The following is a 21,999-nucleotide window of genomic DNA, read 5'->3' on the forward strand; positions in this document are numbered from 1 at the left end:
AGTTGCAGTGTTTTCCTCATGAGGATCCATGGTTAGGACTCCAGCAGGGCTTATGAGGTTATAAAAGGTGTATAGTATTAATTATGAATCCACAGCCTGGGAAGACAAATGGACATTAAAGACGTCTGAGGACTGGGATAAAAACTGAAGCAACTGCTTAAAGAGCCACTATAGGGGAATACACTGCTCGTATTCTTGTTGTCACACAGGGGTGTGTTGTCTGGCAAGCCGCCTGAAGCATGCCTGTGCGCTGCCTCTGGCTCAGAGCACTGGCTGCAGTTGCCTGTTCCATCACAGTTTGTTGTCCTGGGTTTTGCAAACTGACTGCTGACACTCTCACCTACTCTGTGCTGGGAGAAGTTATTATTTCAGTTGTTTGCACATAAGCAGCTTTCTGGTTCTGTTTATTTTAGTCAAGACATGCTGCTGCAGTGATGGTTAGCATTGTAACAACATAGGTGCTCCAAATAGGGATTGGAGTTTCAATGCTGCTTTCAAGTTTCCCTTCACCTTATGTGCCAATTCCAGACATTTGCATCCGAGCACCCTGTTCCATCTCTTCTTCCACGTACAACTTCTGCCCAGGTACTTATTGAAACTCTGCTGTGATAGTCCCTTGTATTGAAAGCTTCTGTCATAAGAGATGTCTCCTGTGCTGTGACAGTTAAACATATGTGAAGGTATTGCTGTTTACTAGCATTCTATTTATGTACCTTAGGCCATAGTATGTGTGTATATTATATATACATACTACACACAAACACTATATATATATATACACACACAGCAAATATAGTACATTAGGTTTTATATATGCATCTATATACATATATACTATACACATACACTTATGTATAGTACTGTACTACTGTGTATATAGTATGTACTACATCTAGTACTACATGTGTGTATAGTATATATGAGCATATATAAAACCTAATATACTATATTTTTACTGTCTTTCCTATGATCAGCTACTTAACTGTTCTCCCAGTCCATATTTTGTCTTGTGGACAATGTTTGTGGTGTAGTTATGTAAATGAGAATAATTGTTTAATAAAAGCAGGTTGAGTCTACATGCTCTGAAAGATCTAGCAGCAGCATCTGGTTCTAGTCCTAGAAGTTTCTTGGCTGTAACAACACTGGTCTACCATGTATCCAGCTAACCCTTATCTTCAGGCTTTGTTTTAACAAAAGGTCTTTCCTTTCAGCAAAGGTGAGCAAGGGTTAACATCCTAAAAATGGACATAGATAAACAACAGGTTTCCTCTGGTGGGTTAGGTTTTTTCCCTGCATCGTTTTGGCTTTTCTGGGGTTTTTTGTGGAGTTGAAACTGTACCCTGCAACCATGTAACTGACTGTCAGTATCAAACTTCCACTGCTAAACACAGATAGGCGTGTGAAGTCCTTGACTAATTTTGGGGGATGCATCCATCTCCCCTATTTACAGAAACACCTGTCTGGCAGGGGAACTTTTAGAAGACTGCTTGGATTGAAGGTACCCCTGGGCAGCATGAGTGAAGTGTGGAGGGAAAGGGTAGCTCTGCCCCATGGGAGCTCACACTTGGTGCTTTGCCAGGTTTTGTGCCTGACTCAGCAATGGTGGAAATGGCAGCAAGCAGCAGAGAGCCTGTGTGCCTTATCTGCCTGTACTGGGTTTGTGTGGCAAGATTTTGGGGGGGGGGGGTTACAGGGGTGTCTTCTCTGAGAAGCTGCTGGAAGCTTCCCCTATGTCCAACAGAGCCAACACCAGCCGGCTCTAAGACGGACCTGCTGCCGGCCAAGGCCAAGCCAATCAGTGATAGTGGTAGTGCCTCTGGGATAACATATTTAAGAAGGAAAAAAGTTGCAGGGCACACAGAAATGGCAGCTGGAAAGAGGAGTGAGAACATGTAAGAGAAACAATCCTGCAGACACCCAGGTCAGTGAAGGAGGGGAAGAGATGCTCCAGGTGCCAGAGCAGAGATTCCCCTGCAGCCTGTGGTGAAGACCATGGTGAGGCAGGCTGTCCCCCTGCAGCCCACAGAGGCCCACAGTGGAGCAGATATCCACCTGCAGCCTGGGGAGGACCCCATGCCAGAGCAGGTGGGTTCCTGAAGGAGGCTGTGACCCTGTGGGAACCTCGCACTGGAGCAGGCTCCTGGCAGGACCTGTGGAGAGAGGAGCCCACGGAGCAGGTTTTCTGGCAGGACTTGTGACCCCGTGGGGGACCCATGCTGGAGCGGTGTGCTCCTGAAGGACTGTCTCCCATGGGAGGGACCCCACACTGGAGCAGGGGAAGAGTGTGATGAGTCCTGCCCCTGAAGAGGATGAAGCAGCAGAGACAACATGTGATGAACTGACCATAAACCCTGTTCCCTGTCCCCCTGTGCTGCTGGGGGGGTAGGTAGAGAATCCAGGAGTGAGGCTGTGCCCAGGAAGAAGGGAGGGGTGGAGGGAAGGTGTTTTGAGATTTGGTTTTATTTCTCATTACCCTACTCTGGTTGATTGGTAATAAATTGAGTTAATTTTCCCCAAGCTGAGTCTGTTTTGCCCATGATGGTAATTGGCAAGTGATCTCTCCTGTCCTTATCTTGACCCATGAACCCTTTGTTGTATTTTCTCTCCCCTGTCCAGCTGGGGGGGGGGGATGGACAGAATGGCTTTGGTGGGCACCTGGTGTCCAGCCATGGTCAACCCACCACACTGCCCCTTTGCAGGAGGGAGGGCAGTGAGAGTTATGGCAATATTGAGAATGAGACAATTTGTTAAAGTAGCAAGCTTTAAGCTTCTAGTGAACTTAGCCAAGTTCAACTCCATTAATTATGATAAGAAATCACTATTAACAAAACAATGTTTAATTAAAAAAAATTTATTTCACACTTCTATACAAATATCCACAGGTAATTCTAATCATGGAATGATGTAGCATTGCTATCTGGTATAAAAAAAGTTTTGAGATAGAAGTATACCAGTGACATGACTTACTTTTCAAGAACTTTCAGTTTAACACTGCTAAGACATTCATGTTCTTAGGTGTGGGCCACAATCTGCTTTTAAATTCAAGGCTATTTGTCAAGCTTCTTAGCCCCTGATTAGCCTGGCTTCTGATGCTGCTGAGCCTTTCAGCAAATAAGCTAGAATTTAAAGCTCAAAAACTGGGTAACAGCTAAATACATGTGTAAGTGTTCATAAAATCAGAGTCACAGCATACTGAGATTATTTAGTGGGAGAAAGAAGAGTCTATTAAATCAATGCACTTCCTATAATGATGACTTTTTACGTGACCGCACCTTCCAAGAAGGCACGTTCAAAGTTAGTAATAAAAATAAGACACTTGACAACTGCCCTCCTAGCAGGTTTTTACCCTATGAGGGGAAAAAGTACCAAGAGGTTTTTGCATAGTTCAAATTACTAGCAATTAATGTGCATACTTTTTGAGCAGAATTTTGTTTCACATGGAATAAACAATTGTGAACTAAATCTTTGTTCTTAAATAGTACCAAAGCTTTAGAACATGGGTAAAAAAGTAAACTCTTTAAATAGTTATATCAGTTATGTTACAATAACTAGATTACTGATAAACATGACATTGTGGTTCTACTTTTATCAACATTCAGGTATTCAAGACGATTCAGTAGTCTCAACATGGATCAGCTCAGATCCCCATACTTAAGGTAAGTTAGGCATTTATAGCCTCCTTCAAGTGCTATGTAACAGTTGCAGTAGTCAATGCCTTTTGCCGAACAGGAAGTCCTTATGAAGCTGGAAAGCTGTTTCCAGAGAACCTCTCACTTTCTTGCAGTAAGTATAAAACTGTATCTAAAAACCCTATTTCTGCTTGGTGTCCAAATCATTAAATAGTCTGAAGTAATATACAAATCATGTTACAAGACCTGATAATTCCTATTACATAAAGTTACAAGTATCAGGAAAAAAAAGCCCCCATACACATCACTGGAATAAATATTTACATTTTTAGAAAGCATTGGCACCTTCAGTGACTTATTAAAATGCAGTGAAAGCCTCAAGTCTCATAATTTGAAGTTCAAAAACACAGTGGATTTGAAAGTTCAGTTAAGTCTTTGGCCCAACAGTTAGTCAAAGACAATGATTTCTAACAAAAATAAATACAAAAATGACTAAAATATATATATATACAAAAAGTACATCTACTATTCAAGCCTCTCTTTTAAAAAAACCTGTGTATATTTGTTGTGAACAAGAATCACACAATCTGATCTTAAAAAAAAAAACAAGCAACATGACCTATTGCACATGTAATTTAAGATGATGCTTTTTGTTAAGCCCTAACTACTGCAGCAGGCAAAGTTTATGTCTAAAGTAGATTTGCAGGTCTTCAGATTATACTTGAACAAAGTGTGTTAAGGCCACTGTGTGTTTATAATGGACTATGCATTGAGGGAAGGATGGAGAACCTGTCTTGACCTTAACCATGCATTCCTTGCATACCTCAGAATAAGGTTAGGATCACAGGAGAAGGTCTGCTGGTAGTGGTTTTGCATATTTTGCAGAAAAGACCCTAAATCAACAGAGCATCGTCTAAAGTGTGAGTTGGATCTGAAGGGGGGAAGAGGCAGTCTGGAAATTAAATAATGCAAATAAAGTCTGTTGAAGCAATTTTAACTGTGCAAACAAAAGCCTCAATAATAAGTAGTAATATCTACAATCAAATGGTGAATGTCCATAGTGTTCATAGGTCTAATTCCGTCAGTATTCAATTAATGAAAACCTTAACTTCTATCTGAACTTTGTGGATGAAAAGAATCTTTCCCTAAGAGTAACTTTCATTTTCATTCCATTTTGTGAACCACTGTTTTGTCTCAAGGTCTTTACATTTCCCATCCTTGATCTGTCGCTCTTCTTTTCGAATTCTTACAGCATGATATCGGGGGACACTGTCTTCGTACCTGGAACGCTGGAAGAACCCGCACTGGGGCAGAGAAGAAAAAGAACAGTTTAGGTTTGAATTGCTACCAAAGCACTACAATTATAGAGGCAGTAAATTCTTCCTTTGCACAGATAGACAGGTAAGAAAATTGAAAACAAACATATGTAGGCCAAAAATGTAGTGTATGTAGCTGTAAAAATGTGAGCCAGCAGGTCTGCATTAGTTGTTCCAGCACCAGTTGAAGACAAATGGCACAGTCTGACAATCTGGTGGTAATCTAATACCTTAAAAATATTCCCTCCCTCCACTAACTTTCTAAATTTGTTTTACAATTCTTAAGTCGTCTTATAAAGCTATTCATTCATATAATGAGAGAATTTAATGCTACACAAAGAAGTAGATAGAGTTCAGGAAAGCTTGCTTCTGTATCAAAGGTAGGTATATACTTCAGTATCTTTCTGTATGGTGATATGATTTACCTTTAAAAACCTACAGAAAGATTTCCAGGACCTTCAAGAAAAGTTACAGTAGGGCCTTGTTTTCCCAAGCACCATATCTCAACTGTAGTCATCTGAACTAACACACACATATGCAGCATTAGAACATGAGACTTGCTTAGTTTGCCATGGGATAAAAAAACAGACATTAACTTGCAAGTTTTGTAATGTGCCACGGCAAGTCTCCCTAGATGAAACCTAGTACAGCTTATTTGTGCCCTGCAATTTTTTATTCACAGCCACTGTAAAAACAGATTTTAAATAATGAAAATTAATTTCAGTCCATTCCTCAAAACAAAATGTAGTTATGGCCACAGCATTACAACAATGATGACTGGTAGACCCTCAACTTTACATGCTTATGGGTCACTGATGTCAACATTAATGTTAAGAGACATTGTGCCATCCAGCTCTCATTAGATACTGCTAGAAAAAAAAAAGAGATTAAAGGGGCAAGATTTTGTTCATAGTATTTGGGGTGGTGAGTTTTTTGTTGTTGGTTGGTTGGTTGTTTTTTAAATAATAAAACTTACATGGAACTCAATTTTTAAAAAATTGCATTGAGGCATAGACCAAATCTTTAGCCATCTCTTACTTTTTCATTAAGCACTGTTCTGATGTATTTTAGTTAAGAATTCCTCCCCATCCCCTCGTCCCAAGCATCACTTATTAATATAACGTACATGCATGTAATATCTTAAGTTGAGTAAAGGTTGCTAGAAGCATCGTGCATCTAGTAGCTTCAGCAGAGGAAAGTGCATTCCTAGAAAAGTATACCTTAGAATTGAAGGAAAACAGATGTTTCCACAGCAATTAAATTCTCATTATGAAAACCCCTTTCATTATAAACAACATGTACCTTTTAGCATGCACGGAAGGTTAGTAAAGCAAGTTTATCTATTGTCCACACAGTCTTAGCTTTAAATCTTAACTCTGCAGTGTTGGATTACCATCTCTCAAGCTTAAAAACTTACTTGTACTGTTAAAACATAAATTAAAAAAAAAAAGACTAAAAACCATTGCCATGGATCAACGTTTTCTAAAGAAATACACAAGCTTTTTAGACCAAGATAAACACTTGTTTGTTCACGTGCACCAAAAGCTGAAAATCTATTGACAGAATGAGCAAGCAAGTACGATAGTTTGAAATCCAAAAGTTAATAGAACATATGCAGTAAAAGCTTCATAGTTAGCCAACCGCAACCATAGCATGTGCCACAGCTAAAAATTAAAAAATATCATCAATTACCAATTACAGAAGTAGATCAATACTATGCATCAGAAGTAAGCCTTTCTTTATCAGATGGCTGAGCATGGATCTCAGCCTTGTGATATGTGGCATCATAATGATCTTTCTTATTTCTCTTGAAGAAACCACACTACAAGGAAGCAAGGTATTTAGTCAATTTTTGTGGACTGGAAGAAGTCAAACCTATTAAAACTGACTTAAATTAACTCTGTGAACTATCTTCCTATTATCCCTTCACAGGCAGAAAAAAAAATGTAACAAGAACTTAGCTGTTTCTAGATCTGAGAACTTGGACTAACTCGATCTGTAAAATAATAGAATAACCTGAAGTATTTTAGAATATTATTTTAGAGGCATTTTGTTATATTTGTAGTGCATCTGGTTGGTTTTTTTTAAGAAAAGCTACTATAAAATATGTCCATAGCAACTAAAGCCGGCTGTGAAGAGCCAAAACAAATCTATACAGAAACCTGTTTGTGAACTACTGCACAGGAGACACAAAAACAGAGGGTAGAACAAAGATGAGTACTGCTTTGACCTGTACAACACAAGCATTTGTCTTAAACCAATCACATAACTGTCTTTGAAGTACCATATTTGTCCTTCATAAGTTGGCACAGTGTTTGTCATCAAAAGAAGCACTGTACACTGTGGGTGTGCCTGTGAAAAATGTATGTGTTTTCATGTGCAGTAAACCACTAGTAGTTATAACCTAACAGCCCACCCAAAGTATTAATTCATCAGGAAGATTTGCAGCAGGAGCTGGGCATTTATTAGAAAATAAGGAAGTCAGAACTATCCTGTGAGAAGTAACCTGCAGCAAGTAGTAGGTCCTCAGCAAAGCTAACTGGTGCAGTTTCTCCAGAAGAAAGTGAGTGACAGGATATTCTTCCCCTCTTTCTTAATGACCTTTGGCTATCCCATAACAGCAAATACTAACTGCCTATGCCTGTAAAAACTAGGAGTAAAAAACCTGCCGTGTTATACTTGGAACCATAGTTAGTTGTGAAAATGCCAAAGGTAGTTAGAAAAATAGGTACTTTATTTTTTCTTTTGCAAATTGTTAACCTTTTGTTATGCACACTCATTTCCTCCTTCAGGGTTTCTAAGATAAAAGGCCAGTACTACAGACGTTCACCAGCACACTTGGCTTTGTATTATTTCTGTACCTTTTGGTTATTTTCATCTACCATCAGTTGAACGGTATTGCTAATGTTATGATAACAAAGCCCTGCTAAAACATTTGTACATGGTTCACATGAAGTTTTACACCTAACTGCAGAAGCCCCAATTAGCTGTATCCATCCATATCAAAGTAACTGTGGTCTCTAAACATTTGTCTCAAGTTTTGCCCAGACCTCAAAATACTCCCTTTTGAGGACGTGCAAACAGAAAAATTTCAGAACAAGTCTTCCCATGTAACCATTTTCATTCCGAATGTTGCAAAACTGAAAAACTGATAAAGGTAATCTATGGTTTGGGCAGTTTTGCTCTGTTTTGAGTCCCAAATACAAACCAAAATACTTAATCATTTGCTGTCTCATCAGTTGTAGACCAGGAAATATAAAATAACCAGATGAATAAAACCTCACCTTCCATAGTAAGAATACCAACAGTGCAAGCATCAGTATTCCAGCAAAAATGGCCACAGAGATGATCCACCAAGGTACTCCTGTATAAAGTGCTACTGGTTTTGCAGGAAAGACAGTAACACGCACCTAAAGGAGAGAAAATATGTAAAGATGGAAAGAGCATTTGAGAAGCATCCACGTTTAATATAAAGCTGCAATTTATACAGTCTTAGCTTTTCTGTAACAAGATGTCTTCTCTCTCTCATCTACAAAATGTTTTTGAAGAAAAAGTTCCTACTGGTATCATTTCAATATGCTAGTGAATTTTTCCAACCTGATTAAAAGGTTAAAATGATAAATAATTCAAAATTAAGTTAAAGAGCTAAACTTTTAGCTACCTTTTTTTTTTTTAAATGGTTTGGGTTTTTTCCCCAGTCTTTGAGATAAGCTGGAAACATCGCAACCGTAACACATGGTTAGCATTAAATGTTGAACCTACCTGAGCAACTTCATTTGTGAGTTTAACATTCTTAGCTGCAGCAGGAACACTAATCGAAGCCCTAACAAGAATGTCCAGGTAGTTCATTTTGGAGTATTCCTGTTCCAAAATAAAATACGAACATTAGACACAGAACAGGAAAGAACTCTGACCTTCCAAAAATGGCAGGTAAGAGGACTTACTTCTAAGAAAGTACTGTTCCACAATCTGGAACGCAGCACAATAGATGCCTTGCTGTCTAAACCCTTCAGGGGACATTTTATGTCCACACAGCGTGCATTCACATTGCAGTCCTACAATTAAAAATTTCTACGTGTAAATAAAAACACATCCTCACAAATTGTTTAATACACACCCCCCGATTAAAAATTGGATTATATTAATATATTATTTATGTGCAAGAACCAAAATCTGTACTGACAGCAATAGGAAAATACAATGAAGATGCTATTACCTGTTTATTTTAATGTAGATAACTATGCAGAAATTCTTTCCTATTTCTCTCTCATCAGTAGGATAATCTAAATGGTCAAATTTTCAAAGCATCGATACTTGGATTTAAGATAAAAAAAAAGCAAAGAGATAACCTTCTTTTACCCTGCAAAACTCAGAAAAGCCCTCTTATGAGTGCAGGGGGAGGTATCTGACAAGAGTATAGCTGGTGCAAAATGCTTACCAAGGTCTTGTATTTTCTTTCTGAGAAAAAAGAAAATGCTTTGCTGTCTGTAATCTGCTTCTCTGCAACCTCACGTTTCCTTCTTGAGTTATGGGATTCCTAAGAGAAAGGAGGAAAAAAAAAAAAGATAGGAGTTTTAGTAGTTTATCATAACTATATCTTAATTCTCTTAATTCTGACCCCATACAAGCAAAGAAACAAGTTCAGCGTTTTCTTATTTCAAGATCAGCACATGAGTGACATCATTATACATCCCTACTTACCTATATGTATTGCTAATAGTAGAGTCAGGACAATTACTAGAATTTGAGATTACCTAAAGAAATGTCAGCTGACTACTTTAATAGGTCAAGGGAGTTTTAGATTTATAAAGCTTTCAATGCTATTTCCATTTTTGTTCTATATAAAGGCTATCAATGTTACTATGCTAAAAGAGTAAGATTGTGCTAAGGTCAGTAGATGCATTTTTTTTTAACTGTATACTAATTACCCTCACTGAAAGTTTTACTAACTAATGTCGTCATCTGACAAGAATGGGTTTACGTGCATGCACTTTTAATAGTGAAAATTAAAACTCCCAAATGATCTTAAGATATAAAAAAATATAATGAAAATGAAGGCTCAGGGTTTAGGAAAAAATCTTGCTAGATAGGCACAACGAAGGGCTGTGAAACTTGCTTGAGAAATTCTTTTTATCATATTTGTTGTAAATAAGTAAATTTAAGTGCAAGCCCTGTCTCTTTAAGAAAGTACATGGAATTCCCCCAGGATGGGGAGATGTTTCCTGTTGCTTATCGTTTTCTGTGTAAGAACTTGACCAGATTTCAAGAATGCTGATGAAATTCGTTAAAGCAATCAGTAATTTCACCCTATAAGAGCATATGACAGCAGTCCCCATTGCAAAAACAGTCACCATGACATAGCATCTATCCTTCAGCATATTATCCTCATTAGTTGTTATGAAGTCTCCTAATAAGCCTAACCGCCTAACCCTTGATACACTGTTCATGTATTGTGCTTGTGAGCTGCTTAAGACAAAACAAAAAAGTCCTTTTGAAGGCAAGCTCTTATGCCCTACTATCACATGCCGTGGTGCTTTCATGTTGTACTAATTCATTAACAGAAGGCAGGATAACATACCGCAACATGCAAACTATTGATTTCATTCTCAGGTTGACAGGAGACTTTTTCCAAGCCTTTGGAATCTATTTTCATCAAATAAAGCAGCCACTTGCCATTACTAATTTCTTTCGGCCATTGGATGTCCAGGGAAGCAGTACCAAATGTTTTCAGTGGTCTGCCCAAGTTAGTTACCTGTTAAAACAAATATTCTTTAAACTGTGAAATACTTTTGAAAGGGATTTTCTTCTCTATCGAAAGTGTTATTGACTTGGGCAAGTTTTAAGCATGCAGCTAACAGGAAATTTAAAGGGAGATGGAAGACAGTCAAAACAGAGTATAAAAACAGAGCATACACTAAAACTAGCACACTTGGTTAGCAAGTAAATACAGAGTTTAAACATATAAGGATTAAAATTCCCTAACATGAACTTTAAGCTGTTGATTTTTAGAAATCTATCTTCATGTGAAACAACAACTCCAATTTAGAGTTAACAAATCATTCAGTTATTTAACTGAGGCAAATTGCAAGTTTGAGGAACTCTGACACAGAAAGATAACCAGCTCTTGCTCTCCCAAGTCTGAAAGTTGTTTCCCAACCTATTTTTTGCTTTCTTCATGTTACTGTTCATGATAGCAAGTTCTAAAACAGATATTCTAACTGCTTCTACTTTAATATATGCATGCAAGGTACAGAAGAAAGTAAAGGATTGACAGATGGACTTTAATCCTGACAAACTACTATGTACAAAGACAGCGGGGCTTGCATTAATGATGTAGAAAAAGCAACTCTCTTGCTGATGAACAGAATTTTTACGGAACCAAAATTGCCTCTCTCAGCCTTCTCCTTGATTTATTAATTAGGCAGAAGACCAAAAGAGTGAAATAGACCCACACATTCAAAGTGGGTCCCACAGTGTCTTCTTGTGCCTGCTCAATCCTGCATGCAGTAAGTACACATACTCGCTGTCTGTGTGCACCAGCTAACACCTGGGCATGCCACAGTTAGGGGTCTGGGTTTAAGTTTTCTTCCCTACCTGCATGGGTTTTTATGCTGTACAACTGAACGTGCATGAACTGCTCCGAAAAAAAAAAAAGTGTACAGCCAGCCTCAGGTCACTTTGTCAAAATATCATCATAAAACATAGAAGCTCTAGTCTGCAGCCAGACTGCATGTTCTGAACTGGAAGTCAGGATTTTGGGACAAGAAAAGCCAGTTTTAAATCTAGCAACTTTTCCAAGTATTCATATGCATAAAGAGAGAAGCTGTTCGTTTGATTAAAAGCAGCTGTTGGCAGTAATCTAAATTACTCACTCTGAATTCATACTCTATGAGGTTTCCAATATTATCTTCAGATTTCATAGCACTCTCACCAATGATGTTACCTCCAAAATATACCTGAGAAGGCTTAGCAACTCTGTTCAGGTGGGGGTGGGGAAGGAGAATAATCAGATTTTAATGAAGTCTGCAGCAAAAGTGTCATCCCCAGCCCCTCCCCATTTGTTATGCTATCAACACTTACCCAGTGAGTGATAAAAGCAATTCAAGAACCACTTTAGCACTAGCTGTAATTGGAGTCGAATTAACTTGAGTACTTGTTCTACAATGAAAAGGAAAGAATGCCGTTTATTTTACAAATTTCAGTTTTCATTTTACTATTAAATTGCTTTTGTGAATCGAACAAATTAATTCAAAACATTTACAACTGTATATAAAAACATAGCGAGCACACACACAAAGAAAACTTACGTTTCCAACTTCAGATTAATGTCCAAGTCTGTTGTATCAACATTAACTTTAGTGGTACTTAAGATCAGATAAAAGGTTACCTAGACAAGAAAGAACATCCATGAAATATATAAACATTTTATAAAATATATTAATGTATGCAGTATTATAGAAATACACCATCAAATTCTAGAGTTAAAAAAACAGATCCAAATCAAATTTCCAGTTATGACACAGAAACTTTGGACAACTGCAATCAGGAATCAGATTTTATAACTTGAGTAAAATGGGTGCAACTTACATTAGAATTTCTTTTGAAAGGATTTCCAAGTTCGCACTCTGCTTGAGAACCATTTTGGTTAGCACCACATGTTAGCTGTTTTTCCTGATTAAACAGAATACATTTAAAAATAAATATATGCTGAAAATATTTTAAAATTGAGTATCTTTTCTCTGAAAAAATACTTACAGGATAACCCCTCATCTCCCTGAATGCAGAATACGTCAGACTGTCTGGAAAAGTTGCTATTAGTTTGGCTTCATATGCATCTTCACCATCTTTTTGGGGATTTTTTGCATCAGATGGATTGTTTGTCACCGTTATCTCCAGGGCAATATCTTTCTGATCTTTCAGAACAAGCACTGGCATGCCATTTTCACTACAGAAACAGAGTATACAGCATTGGGTACATTAGGAAAACAAACATATATGAAAGTTTGCTTTTTACTGTGGCTTACCCAAATATAACTCCCTCTATTAGGGAAGAATTACTGTAAGACCATAAACACATGAATCATCATCATAGTTTTTTTTTTTTCCCCAGACCAGTATTTAGTCTCTCGAAGTGGGCAGCAGTTAACAGGATAGAACAGACTGATATACCCCTCAAGTAATCATGAGCTTACAGTATTTCTGAACCAGCACTTGCATCTGGCTCATGTTTAATAGTGATGAATTTTCTCTGAATAAATCTACTGACCTACTTTTTTCTTGTAAAGTATACGTGGTTTTGTCATCCAAGTCAGGTTGTGGCACTCACTGCTAAAGGAGACGAACTGTTGACAGTAAGTAAACATACTTCCTTTTGTTTGTTTCACACCTCTTTTCTAATTTCACTGGCCCTCCAGGGAGGAGAGGTGCAGCGGGGTGTTAGCTGTGTGTTACAGTGAAGTGATTTCTCTGTTCATTTCTTTGTAACTGCTTCTCTTAGGCTACTAGACTATAGTATATCATGTTATCATACTCGCAATCAAACCTCATCTCAATAATAGTTAACAGTACCACACACAGTAAGCTACTGCAAGGCTGGTTTACAATCTCCTTTCTCCAGGGTTAGAAACTTTTTTTTCCTAACCTTTAGCCCACACCTGCATGTTTGTGGCCACCTTGTATCCATTTGTCTCCCTACCCCTACTCTTCTTCTGAAGTTCATCTCCACTCCCCCACCTTCCCCACCCTGACAGATCAGTACACCCAGACAGATCTGGCGTTTGCCAGACTAACAGAATAAAGCTGCTCTATCTCCCAAAACCCTCTCCCAAAAGTTCTTTGAAGCACTTGTTAATAATTTGAATTTTAGCAATGCATTAATCAAGGCTTACATTGGTAAATAAGTAAACCTGTCTTCATTTCCTTCTCTAGTGCAAAACCGGTACTGAAGTTTCAGATTGCTGTGACATTTATTGTCTTCTCCACATCCTTCTTTTAAGAACTCCACCTAAATAAAACCAAAGCACTTTTACTGCATGCCACATGATACTAGCTTAAAACAAGATTCTGACATGCGCTGCATAAAGCACCTACAGGGAACTCAGAGACATTTTCCTGGATAGAGTAAGATTTTTAACCTGACTCTTCTCGCCCGTCAAGACAGTTTTTCTTTGTGAGACATAGCCCTTGATGCTGATAATTTAGAACTTTAAATGTGACTAAAAGGCAGAGTTAGATAATTCTAAGTGAGAGGTACACTTCTAATAAGGAAAACCATCTGTAAGTCTGATTCTTGAGTGAGCACTGAGGAAATGAGCTCTTTTACCCGAGATACTCCCTCTCTTTTACGTCACTGCTGCAGAGCTCTAATGCTGCTGCAGCATCCTTATCATGGAAGAATTAGGCTGTACATTATTTTGTGATGTGGGACAAGTGTTCACAGCGGGAGATGATGGATTTCCATTTTTAATCAAAAGTACATTTCCTGCTAAAATTGTTGGGGACAGAAAAAAAAACCTAGCAGCTATACTATCTTCCCTTTTGTTGCAAAAGAAACACAGGATCTAGTTCATAACGTTTTGTAACAAGTTCATAACAATATACAAAACAAAAGCCAGTAGTTACAAGTCCAGTGCCACCCCAGTTATTTCCTTTGGTTGTAATTTAGCTTTCTACAGCCTTTAAAATTCAGTGATTTATCAAAGTGCAGATTTACGGGAAAATGTGGTATCAAAGGCTTACTTTTGTGGTCTTTGTTTCAGATTCATTTGAATTTAGAATTGGTATAAGATCCGGAAGTGCTCTCTCTTTTCTTGTAGACGGTGAACTAGACTCCAGGCCCGCAATTTTAACACTGACTGATATTGGAATGGGGCGTAGCTTATCTTTAATTTTTTCCTGTTAAAATATTTTAAATGGCATAATTAATGCAGAGAAGAAAAAACAACACAATGACTAGCTTTTGATATACATTTTATAACAAGCAGTGAAGCAAACTCTTCTGCTACATTTTGCCCTATTAAAACTATTCACTATATAGAAAACCAGCATTTTCTAAAAATGGGCAAGAACACGAGGAACCTAGCCCTACTGTCTTTTTTTCTTTTTTTTTTGGCTTCCCAATCTGATGATTTCTCTCACTGTTAAGAATTCCTAGGAACAACAGATGGTAACTCAGGCAAGTGGAATTCACACTACAACAGGAAAATAACACACTTTCTCCCTATTGCGTAAGTTCAAGCTCTTTAATTTGCTGTGGTCAAAAGCAGCCTCGGAGGCTGGCTCATTACTGCTGAGCCACACATACAGAATTTGTTGAGCTCCTGGAGCAGTGCCACCTTTAAGGGCCAGTGTAGCAGCCAAGTCAGAGAGCACATACCAAACTTTCTTGTCCTGCCCATTCATACCCTCCAAAACCTAGGGGTTAAAATTCTTTTCCTAGCCAGTCACACCATTAAATTCTGTAACAAGTACTTCTGTTGGAAACAGCTCTCCATTTTTGGCATTTATTCCCTCTCTTATTCTAAATTAGTTCAGCTCTATTGACCTCCAGAGCATTCTGCAGTGGCTACAACTTTTATTCATACTTTGTAAGAAAGGCAACAGGAGGAAGCAGCATGTGTGCAGGGAATAGTAAGGTAGTACTTCACTATGGTTGTTTTCTAGTTTTGAAGCTTTATATTGCATGTGCCTTTTAAATTCTACACAAAGGTACCATGAGGCTGAAAAAAAAGAGCACACTTTTGTTTTAAATGGATCTAAATGAAATAAAATACTCTGCCTTACCTGCAGTACAAGCTTGGTTGTCACACACTCTTTTGAGTTCTGCCCCCTTAGGGTTGTACTTGCAGTAAACTGATCAGACAGGTGGTCCTTAAACCGTACCCTAGATGGCAGGCCTAGCTGCCTCCTCTCATTTTCTGCTTCAAATGTATAGTTGATCTCTATATGAAGAAATAAAGTAGGTCACTATAAAAAAGAACCCTTGCCTTATTAAAAAAAACTTTTAATTTCTCCAGGTACGATCGTACAACATGATTCTAGAAGACTGTTTCAGTCAGTGCTGGGCTTCACAAACTGTTTTCAGTTATTTACAAAACTTTCTCCATCTGTCAGTTTTGTCCCTCTCCAATTGAGGGCTGGGTACCCTGTGCGTTTATCTGAAGGAACCTTCTAAACCAAATCCTTTTATTCCAAAAGTACCCCATTACTTCACCATCATGCAGAGCTAGCTGGAGATGTAATTGCTGCTGTTGAGCCAGCAGAGGGCTGAGATACAAAAACTTCGTAAATACTCTTGACTTGCTGTCCTTGATTTCTGTTTTGTCCCAAATAGCACCTAAGCATCCAGCAGAGTTTTGAGGTCAAGGTACACTGTTGATTTTAACACTGAGGGCAAAAGTGTGACTAGAGCTTTCTAGTTGTATGCTGAGGCATGTTTTGATAAGAGCTGAACTCAGTGCATCTTCTAATCATCTCTGTATTCACAGAGCTAATCCAGTGTTGCAACGATGGGAACAGCACTGAGCGTGCCAGGCCTCGGGAGCATGCAGATGGGCACACATGAGCTGCCTCCGAGAGCTGGAAGCACTTGACCTGTTGAAGGACCAGGACCTTATTCAGGCACATCCTACAACTTTTACTAGGTACTGAGAAACTCAAGACAACCCAGGAGGAGAAGGAGGTTTGGGCTTAAAATTCTTCTCATTTCCTCTCAAAATCCTACAGCTTTCTGAGGTGTAGTAACAGCAGCATTGTAATGAGAGAAAACAGGAGACATGAGAAACTAATGCTTTACATTTTTAACTGTATTTATGGCACAGTCTTCTAGGTTCCTGTTAATATGACGATTTTTTATTTCAGTTACCTATTTCCACAAAACCATTTTCATGAAAGCAGAACACTGTTTTATACAGTAAGTCTCCAATAAGAAATGATGCTTACTAGTGATATATGAAATGGGCTTTGAAAACTATTTTCTAAAGCAGCAGTAATCTAGAGAGGCAAAATGTTTTTGGTCTGTATGGCAGCCATTTCGCCCAGAAAGCTTCAGTTCAGTCTGTCATCCACAAAACTTCCTAACACACCAGCATGACTCTAAATACATGTTACTCTACATACAGATAGTGTGATAGCTGATTGACCTTAGTATTCAGTCACGTTTTAAATTTGATGATCAGTCTGAGATGAGTCACTATAATTTGCATACTATTCTTCCATGATACACTCTAAAGAAAAAAAAAAAACACCAAACCATGTAACAAACAGATAAAAAATACTTCTCTTCAAAACTTACTTATTCTTGGATTTAAATCACTGGGGTTTGCAGTATATTGAAAACATGCTTTCACATCCATCCTGTAAAAAGTGGCAAGAAATTAATATTAACTTCAGTAAGGCATGGTCCAACAGACTGAAAAGTTTTAATAGTCCGTTGACTAATATTATCAGTCCTATGACTGTGTTATTCATGCTAGAACAGTAATTTGCTGCTTACTAAACTGAATTACAAAGCAAGAAAAAATGGTTAATAAGCAATTAGAAAAAATATTTTCTGGCATTTGCTCTTACATCTCTACTCAGGAGAAAGCTGTACAAGTTAAGATACTTACAAGTGTTAAAAGTCTTAAGTGGCAAAGTGACATTCATTTTCAAAAATGGACATTATGAACAGAACATATGCCACACCTTTAGTACAGTAGGCATAGCAAATTCAGGAAGTCAAAATGATCACATATAGATACATTTGCTTAACCTGCGTGACTGTCATATCCCTTCACTTTAACATCATCACTGACTGAATGAATTCTGACAACAGAAAACTTAATACACCAAGGCTTCTGATAGAGTAATTTTTTTTTTTTTTTAATTACCATATTTCACTACGGTCCTCAGGGTTCTTTTTCTTTAGATCAATTCTGTCAGGCTGTACTGTAATGCTTCTTCTAATGCTTATCACAGGCCGAGATCTTCATTTGGGGGGAAAACGGGGAGTAAAAAGAAGGAAAAGTTTCTGTTAAGATTAATGAAATAATTCATGTGAATCCCAGGTGTCCTCCATGCCTGCACTGATTTGCAGCAAAGACACCCCAGGAAACACAGAGTTTGGCTTTGATAATGGTTAGAAACAAAAGAAGACTACTTAAAGCTAAGCAAAGCAAGTCACAAAAACCAACTGTATTAAATGCCTGACAGGGAAGCAGGGTACATTAACATGATGTTGTGGTTGTCATTTTATACACATAAAAACCAGAAAATTCAAAGGGATGTTTCCCACCCCAATGGCAATTCAGCCCCTGTGAACAACTGTAGGTACTGAAGTTCATTCAGGTTGACGTCCGCAACAGCTTTAATGTGGAGCCTGGGTGGCTGGGGGAAATGATGTTTTCATTTCTTGACTCCTCTGCATGTAGGCTGTAACCATAATTCAGCCTGACAACTTTTCCTTTCTCCTCCTTTTTGGAAGGGACAAGAAAGAAAAGACAGTTCACGTGAACAAATGAATGAACTCATACTGCTCTCATCAAAGCATCTAAGGGTTGTTTAAAATGGCCAGTAAGCCACCTCCTCCTTTTCTAGCAAATTTCTTTTAACTGGGCCACCCATTGCACTCTTCATCACCATAAAGGTTTTCATTCTCACCTTTGTACAAGTTTTTGTACTGCCCATATCAGCAAATGATTAAAGCTCCTTTTGAGTAAGCAGAACACTTAATAATCTAACCGACTTCCCTTCCACTTACTCTATTCTCTTCCACAAGCAATATGAGTTGCTTTTGCCGAGTGCTGTTTCAGTGTATTTAAGAACATTGAATTATGTACACCAATCCTATACACCTTAGAGAAGTGATCGTCAAAAAATTGTAGGAAAGATCGTTCTGCCTGAAAGGTAGAGTTGCCTTCATCCCCAAAATTGACACAACCAGTTTTAGAATTTCTGCTCCTCCTCCTTTGGGACCTGACAGCAACCACCAAAGACCTGAACCTGATGCAGCCTTCACAGCTCTGATGAGGAGACAGTCCTCTTCCTGCTCATTACTAGTGATTCAACTTAACAGTACATTAAACTGGAAAAAAAGCAGAGGTCTGCAAAAGACCATGACCTCATCCCTAATTAAGGCATGTGCTACAGAAATCCAAAAGGATCCTATCTGCAGGGCTTCCTCACAGCTGTTTCATGGACCCCACTGCAACCTCAGCAAGGCTGTATGCCTCACTGCTTTTGGATCCTCAGCTCCAAAAGAAGGGTTTGGTTTGGTTTGGGTCTTTCTTCAATAAAGCAGGATTAGATTTATGTAACAGCAGCAAACAAAAGCTCTAGCAAATGTATCAGTTAACTTCTCTTTTCTTAAGGCAAAAGAATTACTTGTCACCCTTAATTCCATCGAAGGACACGGGCATCCAACTTAGTTACCACAGGGCAAAGCCAGGGTAGTTACAGACACACTACACACATCAGCACTCCACAATAACTGTCCACATTCACCCTCTTACCCTGTATTGATTGTAAGGCAGCTTCTCGGTCAGAAGAGGGGCATAAAGTAACAAACCAATTTATGGATTTTTTTTTCCCCCAGAATTTCCAACTTCTAGAAGGAAAAATACACTCCAGGCCAAACAGCTTTTTGTTACTTCTAAGCAGTTTGTTTTTAAAAAACTAAAACCAAAACCTTGGTGTAATGCAGTTCTGTATATAATACCTGAAGACAGATACAGAATCCGAAAGGGAACCAACAGCAACATCAGGGTAGGCATTTTTATCCAGGTCCATGTTTCCAGCAATAGAGTAACCAAAGAAACTGGTGCCTGTTTTTTCACCATCAAGAATCTAAAGAGCAAACAGATTGAGGAAATTCAGACATTTAAAAGCTATAAAAGTGAAGTAAGTAACAAGTGAACATCATTGTCTTACAGCCAGGAGGTTAAAAAAAAAAGACACACAAGGAAATAGGACCTCTGTGTTCAGGTAAATGACACTGCAGTGCCAAGATGATTTGCTTTTCTTCCAAGAAGCTACTTTGCAACAGCAGCGAGTACCAGAAATGATGGCTGTTTTGCATAGGAATGTTGCCTAGCTTGTGTGTCTTTATAGTATTTATGCAGTGTAGGCACTTGAAACTGAAAAAGTATTCTAGAAAGTATTCTAGCAGTATTCTAGGAAGTGCCATCAAGTTCCCTTCTCACCTTGCTAACTGAACACAGTGGTCCTCACAAAAAAAAGGCATAAACATTTTTTATTAAAAAAGGAAGTGAAGTAGTAGTGGTGAAAGAGAAAACGAAGAAACCAATTATTTTCAAATCCCCAATTTCTTTCAAAAAAACAAAACTTACACATCTACATGCCTTCTTCTTTCTCTACATATTACTGGTGCTAAAGGACTGCCCCAGAAAGAAAAATGTGTATTAAAATCAAGAATTCCTAATCTTTCTGGTCAGCAGTGCCATCTTTGAAGGGTCCTGTGACATTTCTGCATGCCCACCACCCCATTAATAGTAATAGAAAGGGAGAAGATGGATAGCCCCGTTGTTCCTTTCATTTTGTGCAAGACTAATTATATATAGTAAAGGTTATTTCATTACCTGTGCTGGTTTTGTATTTATTCCATTCTTGGATCCATGATAAATGTATACTTTGCCAAACCCATCATACGGAGCCCCTACTGCAATATCTGTTGAAAATAAGTTGCAACATCTAAAATCATTCTTACTCTTTCTGGAGCTTGCAATCACGATAAGGGTAAGATGTTCCAAGTCTGGCATCAGCAAAAAAGTCACATACATTTTTATTGTAATTGTTTGTCACTCACCAGGATATCCATCCTGATTAATGTCCCCAACATTTTCAACTGCCAGGCCAAACATGGAGTCAGTGGTTCCATTTAAGCGAATAGGTTTTACTCCTTCCCATTTGCCTTGCTGGTTAATGTAGATGTATACAGCACCACCAATATCTCCACTTCTGTCAAAATACTGTGGGGCTCCAACAACAATGTCTTGCCATCTTAGAATTAAAGAAAAAAAAAAAGCAGTGTTTTTACAGAAGAACTGTGAAAAATAACTGATCTGACTGTGGTCTCAAGGTCAGCTAGCCAAAGAGCTCTGAACAAAGACTAAAAAGTACATTAAACTGGTTGAGCAACAACAGCTCCGCTGATACTACAAACTGATTATATTCCCTTTGTGACATACAAGGATCTTCTAGGGCCTTCTCTGGGTATGAGATTTGTTTCTTCTTTTTTTGTTTACACCAATTGTTTAAATTGAAATAAAACTCTTTTCTATAATTAGAAATGTCGACTGTGACCTGACTGTTCCCTGAGATGCTCGCCATTTCCTCCAGCAAAATACGGAAGATGGGATTTGGCATTCCTTGTATTTCTCATGTGAAAAACCAAAGCAGAGATAAACCAGATTGCCATCCTTCATTACACAGGCAGCAGGAGTTAACCAAGGCCGTACCCGTCATTGTTGAGATCCACAACAGCAACATCATAGCCAAAAGAAGAGGCCAGCCCTTCTCCTTCAAACATGTGCTCAAGTGAAAGTGCTCTCTGATTTTTCTCTTTCTTCAGTAAAACAACTGCTCCGCTGTGGTTGGCTCTTGGGGCACCGGACACAAAAGTCATCTCATCTTGGGAGACAATTCCTTTACCAGAGTCCAAAGAGAAACCTTTGACAGAGAAGGAAAGAAAATATAAACAAATAAACACACAGCTTGTATTGTTAATCAGAAAAATAAATTCCCCTACTATATTAAAGTGGTATATTGAATAGAAGTTTTGCCTAAGACAGAGTATGATATACTGGGAATTCCCCATTTCTATTTGGACTGGTAGATACATCTTTACAAGTCTACACTCCTCCATACCTTACATTTAAGTATTTCCCCCACAAAACGTATTATTTCGTTGCTCACTCAGATCTACTTTTCACGAACACCACATACAAGATCATTTTTAAACACACCAGCTTAGAAACTATGAAACCTTACCACTTGAATATAGCTCCAGTATTTCTCCTCTGGCAAAACTATTTATAAAACTTCCCAAGTACAAGTCA

The 21,999-nt window shown here is 38.3% G+C and overlaps 1 protein-coding gene and 2 long non-coding RNA genes across 17 annotated transcripts in view; 2 read left to right on the forward strand and 1 right to left on the reverse strand.

Moving 5' to 3' along the window:
- Nucleotides 1-1,642: 1,642 nt before the first annotated feature.
- Nucleotides 1,643-21,455, forward strand: LOC128143841 (uncharacterized). Of its 8 annotated transcripts, none has more exons than XR_008235901.1 (6): nucleotides 1,643-2,085; nucleotides 3,600-3,783; nucleotides 4,882-5,030; nucleotides 11,367-14,065; nucleotides 16,432-16,625; nucleotides 21,229-21,455. It is a non-coding gene; the product is annotated as an uncharacterized LOC128143841 (long non-coding RNA). The 8 variants fall into 8 exon arrangements; XR_008235900.1 differs by lacking the exon at nucleotides 1,643-2,085 and having other exon boundaries at nucleotides 3,666-3,783; nucleotides 11,367-13,296; nucleotides 13,874-14,065; XR_008235896.1 differs by lacking the exon at nucleotides 1,643-2,085 and having other exon boundaries at nucleotides 3,666-3,783; nucleotides 11,367-11,451; nucleotides 12,703-14,065.
- Nucleotides 2,836-21,999, reverse strand: part of ITGA6 (integrin subunit alpha 6) — a 46,855-nt gene continuing 27,691 nt past the window's right edge. For 4 of the 8 annotated variants that reach the window (XM_052791635.1, XM_052791642.1, XM_052791641.1 and 1 more), the window contains 19 exons: nucleotides 21,400-21,610; nucleotides 20,748-20,941; nucleotides 20,521-20,609; nucleotides 19,641-19,768; nucleotides 17,815-17,910; nucleotides 17,238-17,299; nucleotides 15,728-15,885; nucleotides 14,684-14,839; nucleotides 13,834-13,949; nucleotides 12,533-12,890; nucleotides 12,253-12,332; nucleotides 12,026-12,103; nucleotides 11,818-11,920; nucleotides 10,524-10,697; nucleotides 9,384-9,482; nucleotides 8,890-9,000; nucleotides 8,708-8,806; nucleotides 8,230-8,355; nucleotides 2,836-4,933 (listed from right to left, as the gene is read on the reverse strand). In XM_052791635.1, the coding sequence (XP_052647595.1) occupies nucleotides 4,775-4,933; nucleotides 8,230-8,355; nucleotides 8,708-8,806; nucleotides 8,890-9,000; nucleotides 9,384-9,482; nucleotides 10,524-10,697; nucleotides 11,818-11,920; nucleotides 12,026-12,103; nucleotides 12,253-12,332; nucleotides 12,533-12,890; nucleotides 13,834-13,949; nucleotides 14,684-14,839; nucleotides 15,728-15,885; nucleotides 17,238-17,299; nucleotides 17,815-17,910; nucleotides 19,641-19,768; nucleotides 20,521-20,609; nucleotides 20,748-20,941; nucleotides 21,400-21,610 (2,597 nt within the window). In that variant the 3' untranslated portion in view covers nucleotides 2,836-4,774. Of the gene's footprint in view, nucleotides 4,934-6,637; nucleotides 6,768-8,229; nucleotides 8,356-8,707; nucleotides 8,807-8,889; nucleotides 9,001-9,383; nucleotides 9,483-10,523; nucleotides 10,698-11,817; nucleotides 11,921-12,025; nucleotides 12,104-12,252; nucleotides 12,333-12,532; nucleotides 12,891-13,833; nucleotides 13,950-14,683; nucleotides 14,840-15,727; nucleotides 15,886-17,237; nucleotides 17,300-17,814; nucleotides 17,911-19,640; nucleotides 19,769-20,520; nucleotides 20,610-20,747; nucleotides 20,942-21,399; nucleotides 21,611-21,999 lie in introns of all 8 variants that reach the window. The other 4 variants (XM_052791637.1, XM_052791643.1, XM_052791638.1 and 1 more) reach the window with 3 other exon arrangements.
- On the forward strand, nucleotides 7,385-8,614 carry LOC128143842 (uncharacterized). The gene is made up of 2 exons (XR_008235902.1): nucleotides 7,385-7,508; nucleotides 8,185-8,614. It is a non-coding gene; the product is annotated as an uncharacterized LOC128143842 (long non-coding RNA).

This window comes from Harpia harpyja, chromosome 7, assembly GCF_026419915.1.
Source record: "Harpia harpyja isolate bHarHar1 chromosome 7, bHarHar1 primary haplotype, whole genome shotgun sequence".
Lineage (NCBI taxonomy): Eukaryota > Metazoa > Chordata > Aves > Accipitriformes > Accipitridae > Harpia > Harpia harpyja.